A 25,819-nucleotide genomic window follows, 5' to 3' on the forward strand; every position below is an offset into this window, starting at 1 on the left:
TAAAAAGAGAAATCTATGGAAAATTCTGTTTTGGACCTTCCTGGCTTTGTGATTTTAGGATATAAAAACAGTGATCACACACTGAACATTTATTATGTGCCAGTGTCTCATGGAAGCACTTGGCATCATGTAATCATCCCAGAAGACCTGTGAGGTAGCAGTATAACCCACATTTAACAAAGGAGACATTGAGGATTTCGAGATTTGCCCAGAGTCACCCTGCTGCTTAGAGATAGAGCCAGTTAGTAATCGTGATCTCAGAGATTAGGGTCTTATCACATGAAGCTATGTTTGTTGCCTCAGTCACTTTCCTTGTCAGCTTCCTTATTTTTAAAATGCGGGGATAAGACTGAATTATTTATAATAAATCAGTGAGTTTTAGAACTAGAAGCTCACTGCTTTTTTTTTTTTTTTTTTTTTTTTTTTTAAATCGAGCAGAGCCAGTGTTCATCTCATACTGCTAAAGGTCAAGACAATGACTAAGTGGTAATTACTAGCAGGTTACTAGCAAATTAAGTCATTTCACGATTTTCATTTTGACAATTATTTTTATTAGTTCTAGTAACAGGGACATAGGAAGAAGATATTTCTGAGCATATGTCTCTGTTGCTTTCTCATTTTTCTCTGTATGAACTGCCACCCTACCAACCCCACCATCCTCTGGAGTTCCTAAATAGTCACATGACAAGCCATCAACTCATCCAGGGAGTGATGAGTAAATGCAAAGGGATGGGTGAGAGGAGGGAATTTCAGGCAAGGAATAAGAAACATGCCACTGATGAAGAGAAGCAGGAAGAGACTGCATTTATTCTGTGCTTTTCAAATGTGAAGGTTATTTAACTCTGCCTCAGTAGAAAACATGCTCCTTCCTTCTTTAGGAAAGAAAAGATTCATTCTCTAGCAGATGATAGATTCTTCTGCATCATACAGTTTGTTGAGACATAGCTACTTTAGATATATACAAGAAGGTTTAAAGATACTTCTGTTATTTATTAGTATAGGAGTGTCTCACTCTTTTGTTATCATGCTAAAATCTGGTGTTTCACATAAGTGAATTTTCTAGGTAAATAAATATCAACACGTAAAATTTTTATTTTAATAAATTATGAAAAAACTTTACATTTTTGTTAAGTATACCATAGAGGCAGATGAGGATTTATAACATATATGCATTATTTAATGAAGAAAAACAAAAAATTAAAACATACCCATCACCCAACCTGAGATAGAGAACATTACCAGTACCTTTGAAACCCTGATCCCTTTCCCCTCCCTCACTTTTGAAAACTTTGTGCTGAATATCTCATTCATGATTTTTTTAATTTTTAGGGCTATATAAATATAGAGAACATATTTTGGAACTTTATAAAAATGGAATTACTCTGTATGAACTTTTCTGTGACTTGCAGTTTATTTTTCTCAAGATAGATATTTGAGTTGTCTCCAGTTTTTTGCCGTGAGGATGATGCCATGAATATTTTTGTATACCTCTCCTAGAGCAGATGAGTAAGAGTTTCTCTGGGATGTATACTCAGGACAGGAGCAGCTGTGATGTAGGGGGTTTACACACCTACTACTTTACTAGGCAATGCTATCGTGTTCCCAAAGTAGTCATGCCAAATTAAATTCTCCCCAGGAGCACATGAAATTCTTGTTGCTCGACATACTTTCAACACTTGGTATTGTCAGATTGTATAAAATTTCTAGTCTCAAGGATATTAAAATAGTGTTGCGTTAGGGTTTCTCTCCATTTTCCTAATTACCAATGAGGTTGACCATCTTTTCATAGGTTTATTGATCTTCATGCTTTCTCTCTCATAAAATGCCACCATGCTTTTGGTTGCTTATTCTTTTCATATTGATTCATTGGAGCTCTTTTTTTAAAATTTTTATTTATTTATGATAGTCACACACACACACACACAGAGAGAGAGAGAGAGAGAGAGAGAGAGAGGCAGAGACATAGAGGGAAAAGCAGGCTCCATGCACCGGGAGCCCGACGTGGGATTCGATCCCGGGTCTCCAGGATCGCGCCCTGGGCCAAAGGCAGGTGCCAAACCACTGCGCCACCCAGGGATCCCTATTGGAGCTCTTTTTATATGTTGTGTAGTAAGTCTTTGTTCAATATAAATGTTATAAATATCTTTTCAATAAATGATGTTAAAAAAAAACAAAATTTAACCAAGTAAATTTTTATATCTAATTGGCTTTATTAAATGATACATAAATCAGGCAACATCGCACTTAGCAAGTAGAGAGATGCTCCAAAGAGTTGTACAATAATAATTTCATGTAAATTACTGCGTTTTGGCTATGATTTCTAGCTTTTTGTTTTTGTTTAGAGTATTTTGATTCCATGACTGCAACTGGAACCCAGGTCCAGTGCCCAATAATTTTTTCTTTCTTTTTTTTTTTTAAGATTTATTAATTTAGGGGAATCCTTGGGTGGCTCAGCGGTTTAGCACCTGCCTTTGGCCCAGGGCGTGATCCTGGAGACCCGGGATCGAGTCCCATGTCGGGCTCCCTGCATGGAGCCTGCTTCTCCTTCTGCCTGTGTCTCTGCCTCTCTCTCTCTGTGTCTCTCATGCATAAATAAATAAAATCTTCAAAAAAAGATTTATTAATTTATTCATGAGATATATTATATTATTTATGAGAGATACATAGAAAGAGAGAGAGAGAGGCAGAGACACAGGCAGAGGGAGAAGCAAGATCCCTGAGGGGAGCTCGATGCGGGACTCAATCCCAGGACTCCAGGATCATGACCTGAGCCAAAGGCAGATGCTCAACCACTGAGCCACCCAGGTGTCGCCCAGTAATTTTTTCTATAACAGTCTGGTGATACTTAGTTTGCACCATGCTTAGGTAAGCAATTCTTTCTTCTGTAGTCTTTTCCAGGCTCTCCAGGTCCCGCACTTACGGAGTTGAATCTGTTACTTGCTATTTTTCACTGCACTTCTGAGGAATTTCCTCAAAGTGTCTAAGAAATAAATGACTTACCTTAAATCTAATCAGTTTATTTATTAGTTACTTATTCACCAGATATTTATTGAGAGCTTACTGTGTGGTTAGACATATAATGCTGAAGATGACAGCATCCTTGCCTCATAGTTTACACTCTAGAGTGGAATTATGACAATAACCTAATACATGAGTGTATAATATGGTGCAAGGTAGGGGACTCCTGGGTGGCTCAGCAGTGAAGTGTCTGCCTTTGGCTCAGGTTGTGATCCGGGATCCGAGATCGAGTCCTGTATTAGTCTCCTTACAGGGAGCTTGCTTCTCCCTCTGTCTATGTCTCTGCCACTCTCTGTGTGTCTCTCATGAATAAATACATAAAATCTTTTAAAAAATATGGTGCAAGGTAGTGATAAGTGGTGAGTGAAGAAGGGTGGCAGAGAGAGAGAGGAAGAGGATGATTGAGAATTATGCTTGCTGGCATGTGTGGCAGTTTTACTGGCATTAGGTTATACAGACAAGGCCTCTCTGAGGGGATAGCATTTGGGTGAGAAATAAGGTGAGAAAGCAGCTCTGGGAAGTTGTGGTAACAGTGGGAAGAAAGCAGGGTATTTCTGAGGAACTTCAAGAAGTCCCACATGGCCAGAAGAGGAAGAGCGGAGTAGGAGATGGGGACAGTGACATAACCATTTTACATTTTGTACTTATGAAGCTTAAAGTCATTGCACATATTTAGTAGTATGACAACACGGGAAGGACAGTGGTGTTCATGGTGATATCTTCTATGTCTCTCTATGCCTAGGAAAAGATAAGTGATGAGTTGGAATAATCATAAGCAATTGAGAGAAGAATCTACTATTGAGGAAAAGAATGTTCAGACCATCACCATCGATTAACTAGTTGGTTAGCTCTTCAGCTCTCCACTTTACCTCAGAAGCCACATTTTCTCCTGTATCTTCACACCAGGTTTGAATTTTTATGATCACTGAGATCAAAGTTTTGGTCCTAAGAAATAATGACTGAGATGAGTAGTTTGTATTTGAGAACTGGCGTTTTGGTGGTTCTGCAATAGACGGTAGTTTTGTCTTCTGCTTCTTCTAATGAGGAGAGCTTCTTCGGGGACCAGTACTGAGCCTGTCTCTGGCTGGGCTTTGTGTCCTGCTGCTGCTTTGGTGTTAGCCCGCACTAACTGGCGGGAGCTTGGAGTCCATCCCTTTCCTGTTGGGCTCTGAAGCCCCTGGCTTCACTCTCCTCGCCATGCATGATCCCCTGCAGCAAGCTTGGGAATTGATTCACGGGAACAACTGCTTTCATTTCCAGGTGCTCATTTGAAGAACTCTTCACTCTGTGAAGTTTCACTGCCTTTGATTATCCTAAGACTTTAGGACCACATCATAGAATCTAAAACATGAAATGGCAATGTGGCCTGATGTTAGAAGTTATTTCTGTGAAAGTGGATGTGTTTTCTAACCCACGGGAGGAGACAGGGAAACTACTATTCCTTTCCCATCCCATGCAGACTCAGATGTAAACCTATGCTGGCAAAGAGCTTTTTATGTGATAAAAGCTAAAAACATACCCACATTTCTCACCTTACAAGTTATGACAGTCATTCACAACCATCAACTATAAAGATGTTTTGGATCCCATCCAGAGATAATCTTTAATAAGTTCCAGTACTAGACATATAAGAGTTTGTACAAACTTTTTGAGCTTTTGTAAGAAGGTGCTTCTGGCCCCTCTTCAGAAGGAGTCACTTTTTGAAAAAAAATTTTTTTAATCAGTAGTATTAGGAAAGGTAATATCCTGAGCTGTCTTGCATCTAAAAGACAGGATGTGTCTACCAAAGCGCTCTACTTTGCTCCCCTTTCTCAAACAAAACTTACACATTTCAAGATGATGAAATGACAGCAAAAACAAATTTGGTTTGACTTGAGTTTTTCTTATCTTAATTATAAAAATTAAGAATTATGGAAAACAATACATAGCAGAAATAAAGATCAGAATTAAAGCACTAAAGCATGCCTTATAGAACTCATGTGGTTATTTTTCCTGTTCATTAAAGATTTTTAAAACAAGCAAACATGAAAAGAAGGTCTTTTTCTCCAATTGAATTAATAACATTTAGGTAAAAGCACAAGTGTCAAGTGTGAGTAAAACTCTTCAGGAAATTCCCAATTTAAGCATACGTTTAAACATTCCAGATTTTTGTCTGAAACTTGAAACACTTTTCGTCATGAATTCAATAATATATTTGGCAGAATCAGTGTTAGACACACAGCCATATGAAGGTCCCCTGAGTATCTCTAAATTCTCATTTTATATTGATAAAGACACAGATAATGACTATTTGAAGAATTTGATCCTAAGGCAAAAATGTATTGAGAGTTCCAGTTTAGCTTGCCAGGAGGATATCATCCTTTGACACCATAGTGGCCTGGAGATAGGGATGTACCGGAGCATCTTCTCCCTTTCTGTGGGGAGGAGACTCTTTTGTATCTGAGAGACTTATGGCCTAGGGCAGGGTCTTAGAGCTGAATTAAGTGAGGGATTCTTGAGAGATTGGGATTAAATACAAAAGCACAAGTGTCAATGGGCATTGATGGTCATGAAGTCATTAAAGTCCTTCCAGGGTATAATTTTTCAGAGAACCCTTCCCTGGCCTCTTTGGTTTCCTACATTCTGTTTAATTCCTTTCCCCAATTACCAAGGACTGGAGAGAGATAACTTCTTTTCTCTTTCTACTTCTGTCAGTGTTTAGATCTTATGGTATTATGAATTCTGAGAACTTAATCATCACTTCTTGAGATTTTTCAGGAGTTATTTTTTCCCCTTCTAGTAAGAAATGAAGGGTGAGAAGTGAAAGGAATAGTAAATGTGTTTTAGAGTGACTTCAAGTAGATGGAAAGGAAAATGGAGAAGAGGGGAGACCAAGTTACTGGTAGGAATTTAGCATGCTAGAGCAACCAAAAGAGGGCCAGAGGAACTGAAATGGGATTGGGATGGAGGGAGGGAGGGGACAGTGAGACAGAGAGAGGACGACGGAGAGTGAGAGTGGATATGACTGAGGTCTGGACAGGTGGGCACTGGTTGGATTATTTAGGCCTTTGTGGACCTGTTAAGACTTTGTATTTAAGCCTGAGTATAGCAGGGAGCCATTGAAGCCACTTAAACAGAAGAGCCATTAGAAAATTTTTGTGGTTTCCACGTTGGTGGCTGTGTGGAAAAGAGACTAGAGGCCTGTTATAAGAGTCCAGTTGAGAGATGTTGATTTGGCCATGAAAATAGGAAAAATGGGATAGATTTGAAAGGGTTTAGTTGGATTGGTGGTGAATGGGAAGTGGAAGGTAAGGGAGAAGGAGCGTCAAGAAGGATACCTAGGTTTTCACATGAGTACCTGAAGTCCTTATATTAGTCAGAGGAGACTAGGGCCTGCAGTGGTAACAACAGTGGCCTCAAAACTTTGGGCCACTAGCACAAAGTTTTCAGTCATGCCAAGTGGGCTACACATCCAAGTGACCCTCTAGGGCAACTGTTCTCTAAACTCCCGTGATCAGACTGCCCATTTTAACAAATTTGGTTCTACCAAATTTGCTGTGACGGGAAAAAGAGGACATGAAGGGTCGTGCAGGGACTCTTTGGTGCTTCTGTCTCTTCTAGTCACCTGTCACTGGCCACAAGAGGTTATGTATATGGGTGTACCCTTTTATTTCAAGGAGCTGGAAGTCTAATCCTCTAGGGTGCTCAGAAGAAGAGGAGAAACAGAAAGGTTGGTGTAAAGGTCTACCACAATCCCATTTTCTGATACAGAGAAATCCAAAGGAGGAACAGATTCTGGAGAAGAGAGTTTCATTTCAGATATGCTGTTTGAGATGCTTTCGAGATAACTACATATCTGTAGGCAATTGACTGAGGAAGGAAGGAAGGAAAGAATGAAGGAACAGAGGAAAGGAGGCAAGAAGGAAGGAAGAGGGAAGGGAGGAAACTTGGGGTTTGTATATAGATTTAAATGTATCTATGGGATCATATGAAATTGCAGAGACAGTGTCTAGAGAAAGACTAGGATGAAGAAACGAGCCCTTTATTAGTTAGTTAAGCTAAGCTATGCTGTGGGTCTGGGCAGAAACTTGGTCTGAATATAAAATGCAATGTCACCTTCCCAGCACTGAAAGAGGGTAGTACCCGGTAACACCTAGCAGGAGGTAGGAATTGATAAGTTATATTATGTCACATGTATATGTGATACAACGTATAGTTTGTACACCTATATTCCTTTCTGGTCAGCTTTGTGGAGATAGAACGAAGCCAATCACTTTTTATTGAGTGAGTGTACATTAAGCAATGTATACAGTCATGCAACCATCACCACAATGAAGATACAAACCATTTTCATCTGTCTAAAAAGTTCCCTTGTGTGCCCTGTGAAAGTCGAAGCCCTCTGTCCCCAAACCCTGGTAACCACTGATGTGTTTTCTATCAATAGAGTTTTGCCTTTTCTAGAATTTCATATAAGTGGAATCATACAGTATATGTTCTTTTGTGTCTGGTTTCTTTTATTTGGCATAAGGATTGGCAAAGTTTTTCTGTAAAGATTCAGCGAGTAAGTATTCTTGTAGGCTGTCGGGTCATTGTGGGAAGTATTCAAACTCTGTTGGGTATGGCATGAAAGCAGTCTTGGAAAATCTATGAACTGAACGTAGGTAGCTCTGTTCCAATGAGACTTTGTTTACAAAAACAGGCAGAGGGCCAGATCTGGCCTGTAGGCTGAAGTGTGCTGACCCTTGATTTAGCACAATGCTCTTCAGAGTCATTTCTATTATTGTGTGTAGTAATTCATTCTTTCTTTATTGCTGAGTGGTCTTCCATTGTATGGATGATACTCTATAATTTGTTTACCCATTCATCAGTTGATGGGCACTTAAGTTGTTTTTGGTTTTTGGCTTTTATGAAGAAAGTTGCTATGAACATTCACTTACAAGTCATTGTGTGAACATATGCCTTGACTTCTCTTAGGTAAATTCCTTGGAGTGGAATTTCTGGGTCGTATAGAAAATGTACATTTAATATTATAAGAAACTGCCCAAACTGTTTCTTTTTTTTTTTTCCAAACTGTTTCTTAAAGGACACCTACTATTTAATGATTTTTTTAAAAAAAATATTTATTTGAGAGAGAGAGGAGGAGCACAAGAGACTTAACAGAGGTAGAGGGAGAAGAAGAAACAGACTCCCTGATGAACAGGGAGCCCTACGAGGACCATCCCAGGACCCTGGGGTCATGACCTGGGCTGAAGGCAGACACTTAACCAAGTGAGCCACCCAGGTACCCCGGAGAGCTACTACTACCGACAATGTATGAGAATTCGAGTTGTGAGTTCTTGGCATTGTAGGGTTTACTGGAATACATATTTATTAATATGGAAATATTAATGGATATAATTGAATCAGTGAAAGTATTTTGGAAATGTTTAGCATCATAGATTTTTTAGATGTGATTTTTAAAAATTTTTTTTAAAAGATTTTATTTTTTCATTAAAGACACAGAAGGAGAGGCAGAGACACAGGCAGAGGGAGGAGAAGCAGGCTCCATATGCAGGGAGCTCAATGTGGGACTTGATCCCTGGAATCTGGGATCAGGCCCTGAACCAAAGGCAGACGTTCAACCGCTGAGCCACCCCGGCATCCCTAGATGTGATTTTTTAATGACTACTTATTCCATCTTATGGTTTTACTATAAATTATTAAATAGATTTCCTGTTATTAAACCTTGAGACTTTATAAAATTTTCCTGTTGAAAACAAAGCAGTCACCAACTGTGTTAGAGGGGCAGTGAGTTCAATATTGCACTTACTGGGGAAGGTAGCAGAGTGCAATCACTCTTTACTCTTCTTGGAAGTTACTTACCACAACATGTACCTTTCCTGGTCAGTTGATATGGGGATTGGGTTAAAATCCTTTGGAAATTTGATGAGCCGAATTTAATCCCACTTTTGAGTGGGCAGCCACCCTACCTCTTCATGAGTCTGTCAAAGAGTACCCTCCTGCAGATCCCAGATTTTTCTTAAAAAAGTATTTTGTACCTCTTGGTCCCCCAATAAATTTGTGCCTTAGCACATGGCTGAATTAATTTTTGCCTGGACAATCTTTAAGTTAATGATAAAATGTCTATTGAAATGTCTGTCTACCTCAGTTTTTTTTTCTTTTTTCTTTTTTCTCAGTCAAGTTTTGTAAACTACTTTAAGCTGTGTAACTTCCCAGTGAATTTATACCTGAGTGAATTGATTTGCTATTTAGGTTTTTGCCATAATAAGCTCATTAAAAACTGGAGCCTGATACCAAAAATCATTATTTCAGTTTTGAGTACTTGTTCTGAGGCTATATACTCTGACAGAGCTAGATGTCAATTAAGATTATTCCTTGTTAGTGGGAAGAAAATCATGTTATCAGCTTATAAAAGAGTCCCTCTGTTCCTTCTCCAGGGATTTAGGAGAGTATATCCAACTCACGCAAAAGTTTATCCATTCATTAAGTGGAAAAGCAAAAAGATAGAGGCGGTCAAGAGATCCTGGTTGTAGCAGGTACCAGGTAGTTATGCTTGAGCCATGGGTTTTTTTTATATAACTACCAGATAGTTATGCTTGAGCCATGGGGTATTTTTCCTGTAGAGCTCTTAGGGGTAGTGTCAAGTTGCAGGTCTGTCCCAGTGTCAAGAAGTGAGTCTGTGTGGAGCCTGAAAAGCTCAGGCCATACGATTCCTTCCATGGAGTCAAAGTCAGAAGCAAGTTCACTACATCACTATCAATATTGGGTTAGTACAAAGTGGGAAGGTACAATGGGGATCTGTGGTGGAGAAGTGCTTAAAGCCTTCTTCTTCCTCATGAATCATATTTGTTGTAAAATCCTGGATTTTTTGTTGCCATCATCATCTTATTACTCATCTCAAGAAGACTGTGAGGTAGGTACTGTGGTTTCCCCTCCATTTTACGGTTGAGTAAACTGAGGACAGAGAGCAGTTCTCCCAAGGCCACAGGGCTAAGAGGCAGTAAAAGTAGGATTAGAATACATACAATCTGTCTAATCTGTGGCTGTAACTGCTGTACTCTGCTGCCTCTCAACTTAATAAGAAGGAAATGGCCATGAATTTTAGGTGTAATCTGCAGTAAAGGAAATAGGCCCATAAGGAAGAGGTGGGTAAGAGGGGTGTCTCTTGTACTGATGGCTTGGAGTTTACCACGGGTTCCTCTGGATGAACATATGCATCCATTGACTTGACAGTGGTCAACAGATTGGCAGGGAGTGCATCTTCTATTTGGAGTAGTCCTAGTTGAGTAAATGGCATCACCATCTATTCTGTTAAGTAAACCAGAATCCTGGTCACCCTTCACCCCAGCTTTGCCCTTGTCTCGGCATCCAGTCTATCATCAATTCCTGTTCATTTTTATTTTTTAAATACCTTGTAAACCTTCATTTTTCTCCATCTCCAAGGCACCATATCAGCCTAAGACATTGTCATCAATTTCTTTCTTACCAAGCTCCTCCAGTCCTGTGTATCGTTGCTCCATTGGAGTGTGTTTTTTCCCATAGCCTAAGGCAAAATGCAAACCTTGTAATCCTGTGCCCTGGCCTAAAGCATTACCCATTTTCACATTCAAATCCAGATCTAATTCTAAAACCTGTCTTCTTTCTTATGGCATCTTGCCTCTTTAAAAAGTTTGGAGCAGTGAGCTTTGATTTGAGGAGATGAAAAAAGTTAAGATTCTCAGGTGTCAAGTAGAATCAGGTTTTCTTTGACCTCATTCATTAAATTCATGCCTCAGATAATTAGGTCCTAGAATCTGACCCCGTTACCAGAACTGTCAGCAGAACTCAAGTATTCCACAAAGATTTATAATATCTGACCTCTTTTCTAGGCAAGGGCAGAGTATATTATTATAAGAAAATGATAAGATGCATGATAGCCTTTTCTAATTTTTTTTCTCACAGTCTCACTCACTAATCTAGCTGGGTTTTTTGGTTTGTTTGGGGGGTTTTTTGGTATGTGGTTGTTTTTATTATTATTGGTTTGGTTTTTGCCTAGTCTTTATCAAAACAGATATTAGTTGAGTCCCACGTTTGCTGGAACTGAGTGCAGATAAAAAGGACTGTTTGAAGGGACTTAATTGTTTGTTTATTTATTTATTTATTTATTTATTTATTTATTTATTATTTATTTATTTATTTAACAGAGAGAATGAGAGAGCACAGGCAAGGGAGCAACAGAAGCAGGCTACCTGCTGAGCAGGGAGCGGTTTGTGGGCCTTCATGCCAGGACCCTGGGATCATGACCTGAGCTGAAGGCAGCCGCTTAACCGACTGAGCTGTCTAGGTGCTCCTAAAAATGGCTTTTAAATCATCAGCATCCTGTTCATTTACCAAAGTAAAATTTTAAAGGTACTCAGCAAATTGTTAGCACTGAGTTAGAAGTCCTTCTATCTGTTTTCCTCTTGTCAGCTTTTAATCTCACCCCTTCCCAGGGCATGCAAAAGGAGTGTAGGGAAGCTCTGCCCAGGGGAGAGTGAGGAGGAAATGAGCATGCAACGAAAAAAATCCATCTAGAACGTGATCCACTGGTTGGCAGTAAGCAGACTGGCAACTCCTGGATATAATCAGCAATACCTGTTTTTAAAACAGAACTGCAGGCCACCTTTCCCCCGGTTTGTAACCAGTTTTATTTATATTTTTAAATGAATGTGGTAAGGAATATCTGGGTTCACATACATGCCTATGGAGGAGCAATCCTTTTGTTTGTCGACAACAAACGCTGGGCCGCTGGATCCACTAGTATCTGGGTGTTTGTGTGAAAAACTCTTCAAAGTGTAGCCACCTGTGCATGCTGATAGCATGTGCCCTGACAGTATTTTATCTTAAGGCAAATTGCAGCCAACTTGTGAGGGAACCCAGATAAAAACCGGAAGAGGAGATTTCTATCATATAATCCTGGGAGTCTTGACAGAGCCTCCTAAAGCAAAGGAGATAAGAGAGAAAAATCAGGTTTTGGTTTTTGTCTTGCTGAGGGTGTGGGCTTGTGCCTAATTACCAAAGGGATAAGCTGTCTAAAGCCCTGAAAATGGAGGAAATTCGTGTTTTCTAACAGAAACTTTCCTGAGAAACATTTCAAAGTTCTGTTTAGAGCCAGGATATGGTACTCCAGTAGAAGTGCTGGGTAATCGTTAGTCCCTACTGAAACCTCAGCTTCTGGGGAGCAGCCGGGCCCAGGTCTGGCAAGCCAAGCTCATCAGGCCCCTAGTGCCTCCCCTCTGTCAAGTTCCTGAGTGGAACATTAGCACTTTAGGGCTACTCACTTGGAAAACACAGCACAGTGTTTTCCTTGGAAGGACAGCTCAGTTAAGGGGGGGGCAGCTGGATGGATCAACCCCTCAGACGGAGAGGTTGGAAGTCACTCCGCAGGGCTGGAGGGACATACAGCTGGGGAGCTGTGCAGTAATAGTGGGGCAGGTCCCTCTCTGGGTAGAGAGCACCTCTTCCATTCTTCTCAAGGGACTCTTAGCTATCTCATAAGTGAAGACTACACCTATTTCTTCTTGGAGACAAAGGATTGAGAAGTTGAGTCCCCTCCCTATACTTAGAGACCTTTCCTGCAAGACATGGGTCAGGAGAGAAAATAGGTCTGTAATGCTCCATCTGCTTGGGTTATCTGCTCAGGCATTTCTGCCTTTGAAAGGCAGGTGGATCCTTCCAGACTCTTAACATGACCTTTCCCCTTCCAATTCCTCCCAACCTAGTCAGTCACTTGCCTAGAAACCTGGGCTCATCTTTTAAAACCCAGAAAAAAGAAAAAGTGTCCCTATTTATAAAACATCCCTGGACTTGGAGCTGAGTTATCATTCCCCTCTAGCGTCAGAACGCTGTGTCCCCTTCTGTTTATGATGTTAAAGGGAAAAAGAACCACCATGCGGTGGGACCTCTGTGTGTTTCACTAGGGGGGCTACAGGGGGCTGTACCCAGGTACCCCATGCCTGCTAAATTGGTATTTTATGAATACTACCCTAGCAGGCTCTGTTTTCATTGCCTTATATATTTAGTCTTCACAACATCCTATGAGACAGGTTCCAGGCTTGCTCCAGGGCTGCAGAGGAGGACATTGAGGGTTGGACATGTTACGTAACTGTCCAAAGTCACAGAGCTGTGGACACGGCAGGACCTGGCTTAACACCCAAGCAGCCCTCTGGCCTCACTCCCTCACCAGCTCGTGCTCATCTGGAGAATGAAACCGGGTGGACCTGAGCGGGGAGAAAAAGGCAGAGGCTAGGACCGTTCCGTGTGCGCCACTGCATTCTGTGTGCGTTCAGAATGACTAATTCAGTGCTGAGTTGTCAGGTGGCAGCCTGTGAAGGCACAGCCCAGCACTCTGCCTTCCGCAGAAGGCCCTGGCTGCTCATCTGATGCAATCGAATTTCCTAGGGTGGCCTTTAGAGCTCGGCTGTTGCTGGAGAGAGAGGGAGAAAGAAGTTTCACATATTGTTTTTTGATCAGCAGGTTTGGAAACTTTGAGTGTTTGGCTCACAGGATGGTGGAAATGCTCCAGCATTTCCTGTGGCCTTGAGTCTGGGTTCTGAGATAGAGAGCCGGGCCTCAGATTTGCCTCCCCCACTGGGGAATGTCAGCCACATCACGGGTGACAAGGCTTGCCTGCCTGCCCGGAGCAGGGGAGCTGGGGGAAGCAGGGGGGTGGGGCAGGAGGGGAACAGTCACTGGCATTACAACAGCTGAGAAGGAATTCAAAAAGCAAATACCCCAAAACCAGAATAAAGGAGGAAGTGTGTGCATTTGTTTGTAAAATAATGAACTTTCCAGTTGAGATGCTGATTCCCGAAGTGCAAGAGAGCTCCTAGTGAAGGGCAAAGAACCAGCAGCTCAGCTCCTGTCTCCTCTTGCTTTTGACAGAATTTCTCCAGGAGGAAAACCAATCTAGAGTAGGCCCTGCTCTCACCTCTGGGCGCCTCTATTTCTATTCCCGTCCAATGGGACAAATGAATAGCTGCTGCTTGAAGAAGTGCCTGGAGGTTTTCTGAGAAAGGAATTCTGGATTTCAAAAATGCATCATTGATTTGAGTAATCCTTCACATTTTTTTTTTTAAATCCCTGACTTTGCTTTTAAGGAAAGAGTGATTCATTCATTTATTCATTGACTTGTCTGAAAACTATTTACTGAGCTGCTATTCGCCACACCATCTGGTCAGGACTGGAGGTGCCGAGATGAATAAGATATATGATGCCCACCCTTGTGGGGGGCCTCAAACTAATAGCATCAAGTATGAAAAGGTGCTCTGGGAGATGCATTGCAGGCACCTAAGAAGGCACACAAGGCAGTTGCTTTTCAGCTTGGGCGGCTATGGGGTCAGGGAAATCAGAGGATCTGGCACATGAGATTGGCTTTGAAGCCTAGGTGGGACTCTTTGAAGCCAACCCGAGGGTGGAAGGGAAAGACATTGCAGGGAGAGGGAACATTATGAACAAAGGCAGGAGGCACAAGAATTTGCCATGCCCAGGAAATGGCCAGCAGTTTGAGGAGGAAAGAAAGCCACTACTTGTCTCGGTGCCTTTCCTCCACTCAGTAGAGCATGGCAAACTGGAGACGAATCCTGACCTGGCCAGTCTGGGCCTTGCCTTCTCCATGCAGCTTTACCCACAGCCACTGCAAAAGGACTGTCAGAGATCTTAAAGAAAAAACGTATTCTCCATGACTTAGAGTTGTGGCGAGTGTATTTGGGGGTGGGCACAGGAGTGCAGTTGGTGGGCAGGGGGCACTGGTGGTGCTCAGAGGCAGGCAGGAGCCAGACTGGGAAGTTCATGTGAGATAGGCCCTGAGTCACCATCTAGAGTTTTAAAGCAGGAAGGGAGATGTTGGAATCCAAGCTTTCACAAATAACAAATACTGTTTCTTCTGCTCTTTGTTTTCTGCCTGTTTGCACGGTAGAAGTTATAGCTGATTGAATTTTTTTTTTACTGTCCAATGTGAATTGGAAAGAGTTACTCAAAAGAATTGGGCTCCTTTCCTGGAGATAATCCCACAGATGCAGGTGATGATAATTCAACATGGAATGAAAGGAAAAAGTTTTCTCTGCTACTTTCCACTGTGTATCTGGCCAAGACTATTCAGCACTTCTTTGTTTCCTGAGAAACAAAGGAGGTGAGTGGTCTCAAAGCATCATTTCCCAAAGTGTGTCCCATGTGAAACCGGTGCCACAAGATGCTCCATGGAAGAACAAAAAAAGAATTTTCTAGAAAGACTCATTTGGGAAATATTATGTATTGCATAGGAAAATTTCACAGGACACATATATTACATTAAAAGTCCAAAGCGTCCTATGGTAAAGGAACCTTTTAAAAAATGTGGTATAGTGATTAAAAACATGGGCGATGGAATCCGACAGATGTGGATTGAGTCCTGGCGGGCCTCCACATTGGGATATGAGATATTGGACAAGTTACTCAGTGTCTGTGCATCTTAGTTTCCTAGTCTGTAAAATGGTTTAGTAACAGTACCTATTTCATAAGGTCACTATGAAAAGTATATGGTACGTGAACTAGTTGGTTCCATAATTAGCTATTATTTCATTCAGTGTTTTACAAGAGATTTAACTTTTTCTTTCCTTTTCTTCTCCTGCTTCTTCTTCTTTTTTTTTTTTCTTTTCTTTTTTTTTTTTTTTTTTTTTTTTTTTTGTTGTATCGCATTACTTATCTGAAGGAAATAGTATTGTGGGAAATGCCAGGCCAGGACTAATTCCTCAAATGCCTGCATGACTCCTGGTTGCAAGCCAGGAGAGGAAAAGTAGCTCCTAGGCACTGAAGGCTCCATCAGAAATGTGGACATTGCAGGTATCTGAGCCCTAGAACTGGTTAATAAAATGTCATTCCTGTGTAGCTCCACGGTTAGATTGTGTGACTTCAGTGTTTTGTGTGCCAGTTGTCTCTCTAAGGGACTGGCAAGATTATAACTTGGGGCAATAAACAGATATGATAGGGTTGATGTATTAGTTTGAAGCTTTTCTATTATAAGTGATGGAAACCTAGCTCAAATTTACTTAGCATAACAGGGAATTTATGGGCTCATATATCTAAGAAGAGTATTAGGAGAGCTCAGAGAATGGAAGAAAAAGTGTTAGGAGCCCGGAACTCAGCATGGGGAGGACTCTTGTCCTCTTTTCCTCTCTCTCTTGGCTGCTTGTTTTTGTCTCTCCTTGCCCCCTTCCTTCCTATCGCAGACGGTTTGTCACCCCGTGGAGGGAAGACGGCTGCCAAACAACTCCCCCCAGAAAGAGAGAACTCTTCCCTTCCAGGCCTCATAGAGCAATCCGCAGAAATTGAGTTGCCTGGATCATGTGTCTGTCCCTTGGGCTAGTCAATCACTGTTGCCAGGGAGATGGGTATTGTCATCGGCCCCACACATGCCCACTGTTGGTTGTGGGGCAGGACCTGATACCTGGAGAGGAGCGGTGGGAAAGCTCATGAGATGGACCAAAACCAAAGCTACAAGAGTTCTCTGGAGCTCTGTGTGAGGGAAGACGTGCTAGAGTGAAAGGATACAAAATTGTCCTCAAGTGGTATCAGGGTTGTCATGTTTTTACGTATATTCTCTTTCCTGTTGATTTAAGCAACTTAAAAAAAAAGATATTATTTATTTACTCATAAGAGACAGGCAGAGACATAGGCAGAAGGAGATGCAGGCTCCCTGTGGGCAGCGTGATGTGGGACTTGGTCCCAGGACCTTGGGATCATGACCTGAGCCAAGGCAGATGCTCAACCACTGAGCCACCCAGGTGCCCTATTTTTAGCAACTTAAAAAAAAAATGTTTTTTTATTTCTTCAAGTGAATCTTGTCCTACATCTCATCTCCCTCTTTTATTGCAGTTAAAATAATGTATTTATGACTATTACTGTCCACTTTGTAAAGTTGGTTTATGTAATACATTTTTTGAAAAGCAAGATTAGAATCAGTAACCTTAGTGACCTGCTTTTCAACTAGGGATGATTTTGTCTCTTAAGGGACATCTGGCAAGGTCTGGAGACATTTTGATTGTCTCCAACTTCTAAGCAATCATTTGATTGTGTAACTGGCATCTAATACTGGGTAGAGGCCAAGGATGCTGCTAAAAGTCCTGCAGCGCCAAGGATGAGCAAGAATTCTCTGATCCAAAACGTCAGTAGCACTGTGGTTAAGAAACGCTGCTTTAGTGGTTTCATGAGAACAGATCTTCTTCTCATAGACAAATTTATTACCCTACATTTTGTGGATTAAAAATAGATTAATTTTATTTATTTTTAAAGGGTTTTTGCTTTTTTTTCTTGATTGCATCAATGTATGAGAGTGTCATTTTGCCCACATGCTCACCAGTCAATAAACGTTTATTTCTTGCCAGTATGATAGACAACAAAGGTATGATTTGTTGTTGTTTTTTTTTTTTTAAGATCTTATTTATTCATGAGAGACACACAGAGAGAGGCAGAGACAGGCAGGGGGAGAAGCAGGCTCCCTGTGGGGAGCCCCATGCCTGGGATCTCGCCCAGAGCCAAAGGCACACCCTCAACCCTGAGCCACCCAGGTGCCTCTGATTTGCTGTTCTGATTTGCATTTCTCTTATTACTGTTAAGAGTGATCTTTGGGGTATTTATTGATCATACAATTCCTCTTGTGTGGTTTACCTTATTTCCTTTTTTTAGGTTCTGCAAGTGTTTTATTTTAATATATTTATAGGAGATCATTATTAAGGATATTTAGACTAGATTAAGTCACAGCTGTTGCAGATATTTTCTTGATGGTTTTATCATTTATTTTTAAATTTTTATGGTGCTTTTTGGAATTTTAAGCATTTTGTGAGAAATCATCAGCTTCTTCTTTATGCTTTCTGTCTTCAGTGTTATATTGGTTTGCTAGGGCTGCCATAACAAAGCACCATGGCCTGGATGGGTTCAACAACAGAAACATTGTCTCACAGTTCTCGGGGCTGGAAATCTGAGATCAACATGTTGGCATCGTTGGTTCCTTCTGAAGCCTGTCTCCTTGACTTGTAGATGGTCCTCTTCTTACTGTGTCCTCGGATGCTTGTCCCTGTGTACCTGTTTGTGTCCAAATTTCCTCTTATAAGGACAGTCAGATAGGATGAGGACCCATGCTAATGACCTCATTTTAACTTGATTTCCTCTTTAAAGGCCCTATCTCGATATATACTCATATTCTTAGGTACTGGGGGTTAGGTCTTCAACATATGAATTTTCAGGGGACCACAGTAGCTGACAATCATGTTAGAAGGGGCCTCCATCACCTCGGGAGTATGTAAATATTTTGAGGAAGTTATTGAAACTCTCTATCCCCAGTATTCCCATAATCATAATAATCATTTGCCACCAATAGATAATGATGGCCAGTGGGGCAGAGGACAGTTTTCCTGCGGAGGAAGGAAGGGACAGAGGAGTTGAGGCAGATCATTTATCCAGCTGTTAGGTATTTATTCCCCATTGATCTGCCTTTTGGCTTCTACTGGCCCATCTGTCAGGCCCTTTCAGTGCAACCGTGGGGCACACAGTTCACCCAGGCAAGTGTGTTAGTTTTTCCATTACACAGTTCCTATAGGAATGTCCTCTTAGGCTTGTTTTTTTTTTCCCCCTCTTTTAATGGGGTTTGCTGGTGTAACAAAGACTAGAAATATGATAAAAGGGTTTAAAGCTATTTATAGCTATTATATTTTGAAAGCAAAAACTATATGGGAAATTAAAGGGAAAAAATCAGGTTATTTGGGAACTTTATGCATCCAAACCTAATCAAATTGACTGGAAAAAGATGTAGAAATGTAACAGTGAGATGGCTTCAAATTCAGAGATAAGTAGAACTTTGGGCGAAGAACAATGTGTAGAGACAGATTTCTAGACGGATTTTTTAAAAAGATTTTATTTATTTATTTATTTATTTATTTATTTATTTATTTATTTATTCATTCATGAGAGACACAGAGAGAGGCAGAGACACGGGCAGAGGGAGAAGCAGGCTCCATGCAGGGAGCCCAATGTGTGGGACTTGATCCCGGGACCCCAGGATCACGCCCTGAGCCGAAGGCAGATGCATTAACCGCCTAACTGCCGAGCCACCCAGGCGTCCCTCTAGATGGAATTAAGAGTGGTTTCCCTCCGTTGTCTTGGAAACGTGTGTGGCCCACAGCTAAGAAGGAGACATTCAGCAGAATGATAAAATTTCAACTTGCTCAAGGGTTATGGAGCCACATCTAACTGACAGGCGGACTTAGTATCTAAGTCCCAAATAAAAAGTGACTCCTCTTATCTCATTAAAATCACTCAACAATCAACAAGCCATTTGACATGCATATTAAGGTTGTAGAATCTTCCAGTTAAAACTGGAATCAAGGAAACCAATCAGCAGGCAAGCAGGGACATTGTAGAATTCTCCATCCATTTCCCAGCTGCCTCCAGGGACTCAAGAGTTACCTTCAGAGACAGAATGATTGGAGGAGTATCTAGCCAGCTGCAGAGACTTCCCTTCAGAGGGTCTTAAATTTTAGTTTGCATAAGAATTATTCTATCAGGCTGTTTACACAAATTTATGAGCCTTATATTTACTGGGCAATTCCGACAACATTAGGCTCAGTTTTACTGCTGGTGGCTCTGATGAGCGAGAATTAACTGTTCCTCATGCCAATATAAATTCAAGAGGATAAAATGTGGACTTCTGAGGCTAACGATGTGGACTGGATTATTCATTCTGCAGTTGTGCACCTGACTCTACCCCGAGGGAGCCCCGTCTGTGCTGTTTGTTAGTGTGGGCAATGCTGATGAGATCTAATTGGACTTGTCAAGTGAATTCCCAGGGGTTTCCCCCAGACTCTTGGCTTTCTCAAAGGCTCCTTTGTACACTGCAGCTTTCTTATTCTCCACGGAGACTCAGGGAAAGCCACATCATTGTACTCTCACCTGTCCAACAGGTTTTGTCTCAACGGTCTTTGAGAAATAAATACCAGTTAAAGGGGAAGTAAAACACCCTGGGTTTTTGATTCCTGGGGGGTTAGATGACCCCTTTTAGTGTAATTCTAGATGATTTTGTGTAGAGGTGGGAAGAGGGTGCTCAAAACGCATTTTAATTTTCATTTTGAATTCTCCTGACCCTCAAGATGGTGTGTTCTTTGTTTTGAATAGTGTTACCTGATATTTACACAGTCTATTTCCATGTTAAAACCTGTTTTCTTAGTTTTTATTCTAAGGTGTATAACTCATCTGGATCCTGAATTGAGATAATGTGGTATAGACGTAATACATGGTTCATAGAATTCTCAAGTGAGTAAAAGACGGTGCAGACTATGAAGAAGAAAGCCTCAGTACAGATTGTCTACTTGTATTTGCATATATGAGACTTCATAATTATTTAACAAATCCCTGTTGGAGAATATTCGATTGTTTTCAAGTTTGGGGAATCATAACCAAAATAGCATTGTCATTTAAGGTTAAGTGAATAATTACTTCTTGAGGAAATATTCTGGAAAAGTAAAATAACTTGGAGAAACTGTAAGATTTTTGGTAGTTTGCCAAAAGGACCTCTGGAAAGTTGTACCAGTTTACACTCTGAATAGATGAGCACAGACATGAACTTTCTTCTTTAGGACTCATAAACCAAGAGGGTCTAGGGACTCAAGTGTGTGGTGAATGAACCTCTCAAGTTATGACCCAGCTGCTACTAGAACTACTTTTGCCCTTTCTTGGTTTCAGCCACTTGCCTGTTTCAGGAATATGCTAGGCCTGTTCCTACCTCAGAGCCTTGGCACTATCTGTTTCCTTGGCCTTCAACATGATTTCTCCAGATCTCCTCCTGGCTCACATCCTCACCTCTCACCAGCCCCCCTTTTTTTTTCTCTCACCAGCCTTTACTCAAATGCTGCCTTCTCAGCGGAGCTGAGCTTTCCCTGATTTCTCTATTTACCATTACACTTCTGCCTCTCAAATGCAGATACGATCACATGCTTCAGATGCTCCTTCTCTGTTTCTCATTTTGCTCCTTGAGCCATCTAACATCTGGATTTGCTGCTGTTTCCTCAGCACCGAGAACAGGCCTGGCACAGAATAGGTAGGGCTCAGTAATTGTTGAAAAGAACCACTGCTTTGTAGATTTGCTCTCGCTGGTTAGCACCGATTGGCTTCACAGCAGGCTTCTCTCATCATTCTTGGCCAAAGGAGCAGCAGTTTTGTTTTGGTTCATTTCTTACACTTGTCAGCTTGGTGAAGTTAGTTATGTCCGTAACTGTCGGTGTTGGCCAGGTGGCCGCCATTGTCCGTTGTCTCCATCATCGTCTGTTGTCTCCATCATCTCAGTGATGTTCAGCTGCCACTGAGATGGGGGTGATAACTGACAAGGCCTACTCTGGTCTGATAAAGAGCCAAATGCACATGTTTGATCAGAGTCTTCATACACAGATCCATTTCTAAGAAGAAAGGACCAAGAACCCAATAGAGAAGGGACCAAAGATTTGGACAGTTCACTGAAAAGTGGACATGGGACTTTGCCTCTTTATGTTCAACCTCACTCACAGTAAGAGAAATACACATTAAAAGTACATGTGGTATATTTTTTTCAGTGAGTCACGTGTGCAAATGTTCAGTCTATTGGTGAGGCTGTGTGTAAATAGGCAGCCTCATCCATTGCTGGGGGTTGTGAGGGGAGAGTACAGATTGGTGCAATGCCTATGGAGGGATATCTGGAAATGGCTATCAAAATGTAAAACTGCATATGCTTGGGATGCCTGGGTGACTCAGTTAAGCAGTAGATTCTTGGTTTCAGCTCAGGTCATGATCTCATGGGTGGTGACATGGAGCCGGCAGTTGGGCTCTGCACTCAGCAGAGGGTCTGCTTAAGATTCTCTCTCTCCCTCTGCCCTCCCCTCAAATAAATAAGTCTTTAAAAAATATAAAATAAAATGAAAGTACATATGTTTCTGACCTACCAATTTCACTTCTGTGGAGCTATTGTAAGGAGGTACTTGCACATGCGTAAAATGATGCATGCGTAAGGCCACGCACCACAGCCTCATTTGTAATAGCTAAGAGTAAGAAATCACTTGAGCACCCAGATGATAGAGAACTAACTCTTCCTATAGGAGACTTCCATCTAGAGAATTACTATGCAGCTGTAAAAGGAGCCGGGCTGCTTTATTTGCACTGATATCCAAAGATTTAGAAGATAGGCAACGTGAAAAAAAATGGTATGGAATGCTGCCTCTTTTTTATAAAGAAGGGGGGGGATGTAATATATTTTTGCGTCTGCCTTATGTACACGCGAAGACTTTCTGGAGGGGCACGCAAGAACTGGGTAGCTGGAGACATAGGGGTAAACATGGCTATGGGGGGGGATGTGCAACCATAAGAGGAGGGAGATGCTACACTATATTTTCTCTCTCTCTCTCTCTCTCTCACACACACACACACACACACAAACATTTATGTTTCGCATCATATGAATATCTCACCCATCGGAAAATACTAAGTTAAAACAACCATCCTAGAGAACTGGGCTAATCTGGGAGAGGCTGCTGGGGATCATCTTCCTTCGAGAAAGCCACACTGTTCATTCCGGGGAGAATTCAAGGTCCAGGTGGGAAGGCCGCCCTCTCTGCCTCGGGGTTTGGCTGTGCCCCAACGGCGCAGTGCACAAACCAGCCTCGGGCATGCGGCACTGAGCGCACATGTGCAGGTGTGTTAACCTCACGGCAGGTCTCCTTCCATGCTCACGACATCCTGGTTGCATCCTGGTTGCATCCTGGTTGCATCAGTGTGGAGCTCTATTGGTGACACAGAATACCGGCCTCGGGCACACGGCACCGAGCGCGCGTGTGCAGGTGTGCAAACCACGGGGCAGGTCTCTTCGCTCACGACACCTGGTTGCATCCTGGTTGCATCAGTGCCGGGCTCTATTTGTGACACAGAATACCGGCCTCGGGCACGTGGCACTGAGTGTGTGTGTGCAGGTGTGCAAACCCCGGGGCAGGTCTCCTTGCTCATGACACCTGGTTGTATCCTGGTTGCATCAGTGTGGAGCTCTATTGGTGACACAGAATACCGGCCTCGGGCACGCGGCACCGAGCGCGCGTGTGCAGGTGTGCAAACCACGGGACAGGTCTCTTCACTCACGACACCTGGTTGCATCCTGGTTGCATCAGTGCCGGGCTCTATTTGTGACACAGAATACCGGCCTCGGGCACGCGGCACTGAGTGTGTGTGTGCAGGTGTGCAAACCGCGAGGCAAGTCTCCTTGCTCACGACACCTGGTTGTATCCTGGTTGCATCAGTGCGGAGCTCTATTTGTGACACACAATACCGTCTGCGGGTATGCGGCACTGAGCGCACGTGTGCATGTGTGCAAACCTCGGGGCAGATCTCCTTGCTCACGACATCCTGGTTGCATCAGTGCGGAGCTCCACTGGTGACACAGAATACCGGCCTCAGGCACGCGGCACCCAGCGCGCACGTGCAGGTGTGCGAACTATGGGGCAGGTCTCCTTGCTCACGACACCTGGTTACATCCTGGTTGCATCAGTGCGGGGTTCTATTTGTGACACAGAATACTGGCCTCGGGCACGCAGCACCGAGTGTGCCTGTGCAGGTGTGCAAACCCCGGGGCAGGTCTCCTTGCTCACGACATCCTGGTTGCATCCTGGTTGCATCAGTGCGGGGCTCTATTTGTGACACAGAATACCGGCCTCGGGCACGTGGCACTGAGTGCGCGTGTGCAGGTGTGCAAACCCCGGGGTAGGTCTCCTTGCTCACGACATCCTGGTTGCATCAGTGCGGAGCTCTGTTGGTGACACAGAATACCGGCCTCAGGCACGCGGCACCGAGTGCGCCTGTGCAGGTGTGCAAACCCTGGGGCAGGTCTCCTTGCTCACGACATCCTGGTTGCATCCTGGTTGCATCAGCGTGGGGCTCTATTTGTGACACAGAATACCGGCCTCAGGCACGCGGCACTGAGTGCGCATGTGCAGGTGTGCAAACCCCGGGGCAGGTCTCCTTGCTCACGACATCCTGGTTGCGTCAGTGCGTAGCTCCATTGGAGACACAGAAAACCGGCCTCGGGCACGTGGCTCCCAGCGCGGGTGTGCAGGTGTGCAAACCTTGGGGTAGGTCTCCTCGCTCATGACATCCTGGTTGCATCCTGGTTGCATCAGTGCGGGGCTCCATGGGTGACACAGAAAACCGGCCTCGGGCACGCGGCACTGAGCGTGCGTGTGCAGGTGTGCAAACCGCGGGGCAGGTCTCCTGCTCACGACATCCTGGTTGCATCTTGGTTGCATCCTGGTTGCATCAGTGCGGAGCTCCATTGGTGACAAAGAATACCGGCCTCGGGCATGCGGCACCGAGCGCGCGTGTGCAGGTGTGCAAACTCTGGGGCAGGTCTCCTTTGCTCATGATACCCTGGTTGCTATAGTGCGGAGCTCTGTTGGTGACACAGAATACCGGCCTCGGGCACGCGGCACCGAGCGCGCGTGTGCAGGTGTGCAAACCCCGGGCCCATCTCCTCGCTCACGACATCCTGGTTGCATCCTGGTTGCATCAGTGCGGGGCTCCATTGGTGACACAGAAAACACTTGAAAGAAACGCGGCTTCCTGCCCTGACTTCCTGGGCAATCGGCTCTTCCGGAGACTGTTGAGCGCGAGGAGCCCGCGGGAGGAGCGGGAGCCGGAGCCAGAGCCGGAGCCGGAGCCGAGCCGAGCCGTGCCCCAGGGTCGCGCCCGCGCTGGGGCCTGGGCCTGGGCCTGGGCCGGGGTCGGGCCGCGTGGACGGCGGGGCCGGGGCGGGGCGGCGGTGCCCGTGTGCCTCCTGCACCCGGAGCGGCTCCTCAGACCTAAACCACCAGTGAAAACAGGAAGTGATGAAGCAGAATTCGCCCTGCATCGGCACCGAGCAACTTGTCTTCCTTTTGTCTGTCGTTCCTCGCTAGGTGTAGACACGTGCGGCCGTCGGATCCGGGTCCTGCCAGCCTCGGACTCCCCGGGTTCAGGATGCCGCCCCCCGCGGACATCGTCAAGGTGGCCATCGAATGGCCGGGGGCCTACCCCAAACTCATGGAAATCGATCAGGTCAGTCATGCCCGCGGCCAGTTTTTGGTTTTTTGGTTTTTTGGTTTTTTGGTTTTTTTTTTTTTTTTTTTTTTTTTTTGTCTTTCGGGCAGGTTATTTTCAGGCTTTTTTTCTGCTTGGGAATTTTCCCAGACTTCTTTAGGATAGCTCTTCCCCCACCCCCCCACCCCCTTTGCTCTCTCTGTCTGTGTTGAAAAATCTGTGCAATAATAGTTGCAGTGTAGTGTGATTTCTGTACCGCATGCAGTGGCGATGGATGGGGGTTTTATGCTCGTTCAACATCCCCTTGGACCGTGTCAATACAGGGCTTGTGTCTGGGGCTGCGAGAGGCGGGAGGGCCCAGTGGGCTGGGCTCTGCGCGGTGGACACAGCGGAGGCTGTCCCAGCCCTGCCTGGCAGGGGCTCATGAATATGTGCAGATTGTCTTATTACAGGCAACACAAAACTTAATTTTCTGACTCACTTTCCCCTTCGATTTTTGCAGAAGCCAACAAGTGCATTATATTAACAGCTTAATAATGAGATCATTATTTCCGTATAGAAGGACTCACTCTTGCATCCCAGCCAATTATACCAATTATAATTTTATTATTAGTGTAAAATGTGCTGCGTGTCTAGTGTCTTGTCTGGCATGTAATAAATACTCAATAAATATTTACTGAATGAAAAAATATCCAGAAGATTTTTTTTACATGGCCTGACCTTTTTATTATTATTATTATTTATTTTATTTATT

The 25,819-nt window shown here is 43.4% G+C and overlaps 1 protein-coding gene across 5 annotated transcripts in view; it reads left to right on the plus strand.

Moving 5' to 3' along the window:
• The window catches only part of ELMO1 (engulfment and cell motility 1), a 525,893-nt gene that overhangs the window by 73,703 nt on the left and 426,371 nt on the right, over positions 1-25,819 (plus strand). For 3 of the 5 annotated variants that reach the window (XM_077856191.1, XM_077856195.1, XM_077856192.1), the window contains one exon: positions 24,945-25,083. The exons of 1 other annotated variant lie outside the window; for it this stretch is intronic. In XM_077856191.1, the coding sequence (XP_077712317.1) occupies positions 24,945-25,083 (139 nt within the window). Of the gene's footprint in view, positions 1-3,778; positions 3,925-24,944; positions 25,084-25,819 lie in introns of those variants that run through there. One more of the 5 variants, XM_077856194.1, reaches the window with a different exon arrangement.

Source organism: Canis aureus, chromosome 18 (assembly GCF_053574225.1).
Source record: "Canis aureus isolate CA01 chromosome 18, VMU_Caureus_v.1.0, whole genome shotgun sequence".
In the NCBI taxonomy this organism is placed as follows: Eukaryota; Metazoa; Chordata; class Mammalia; order Carnivora; family Canidae; genus Canis; species Canis aureus.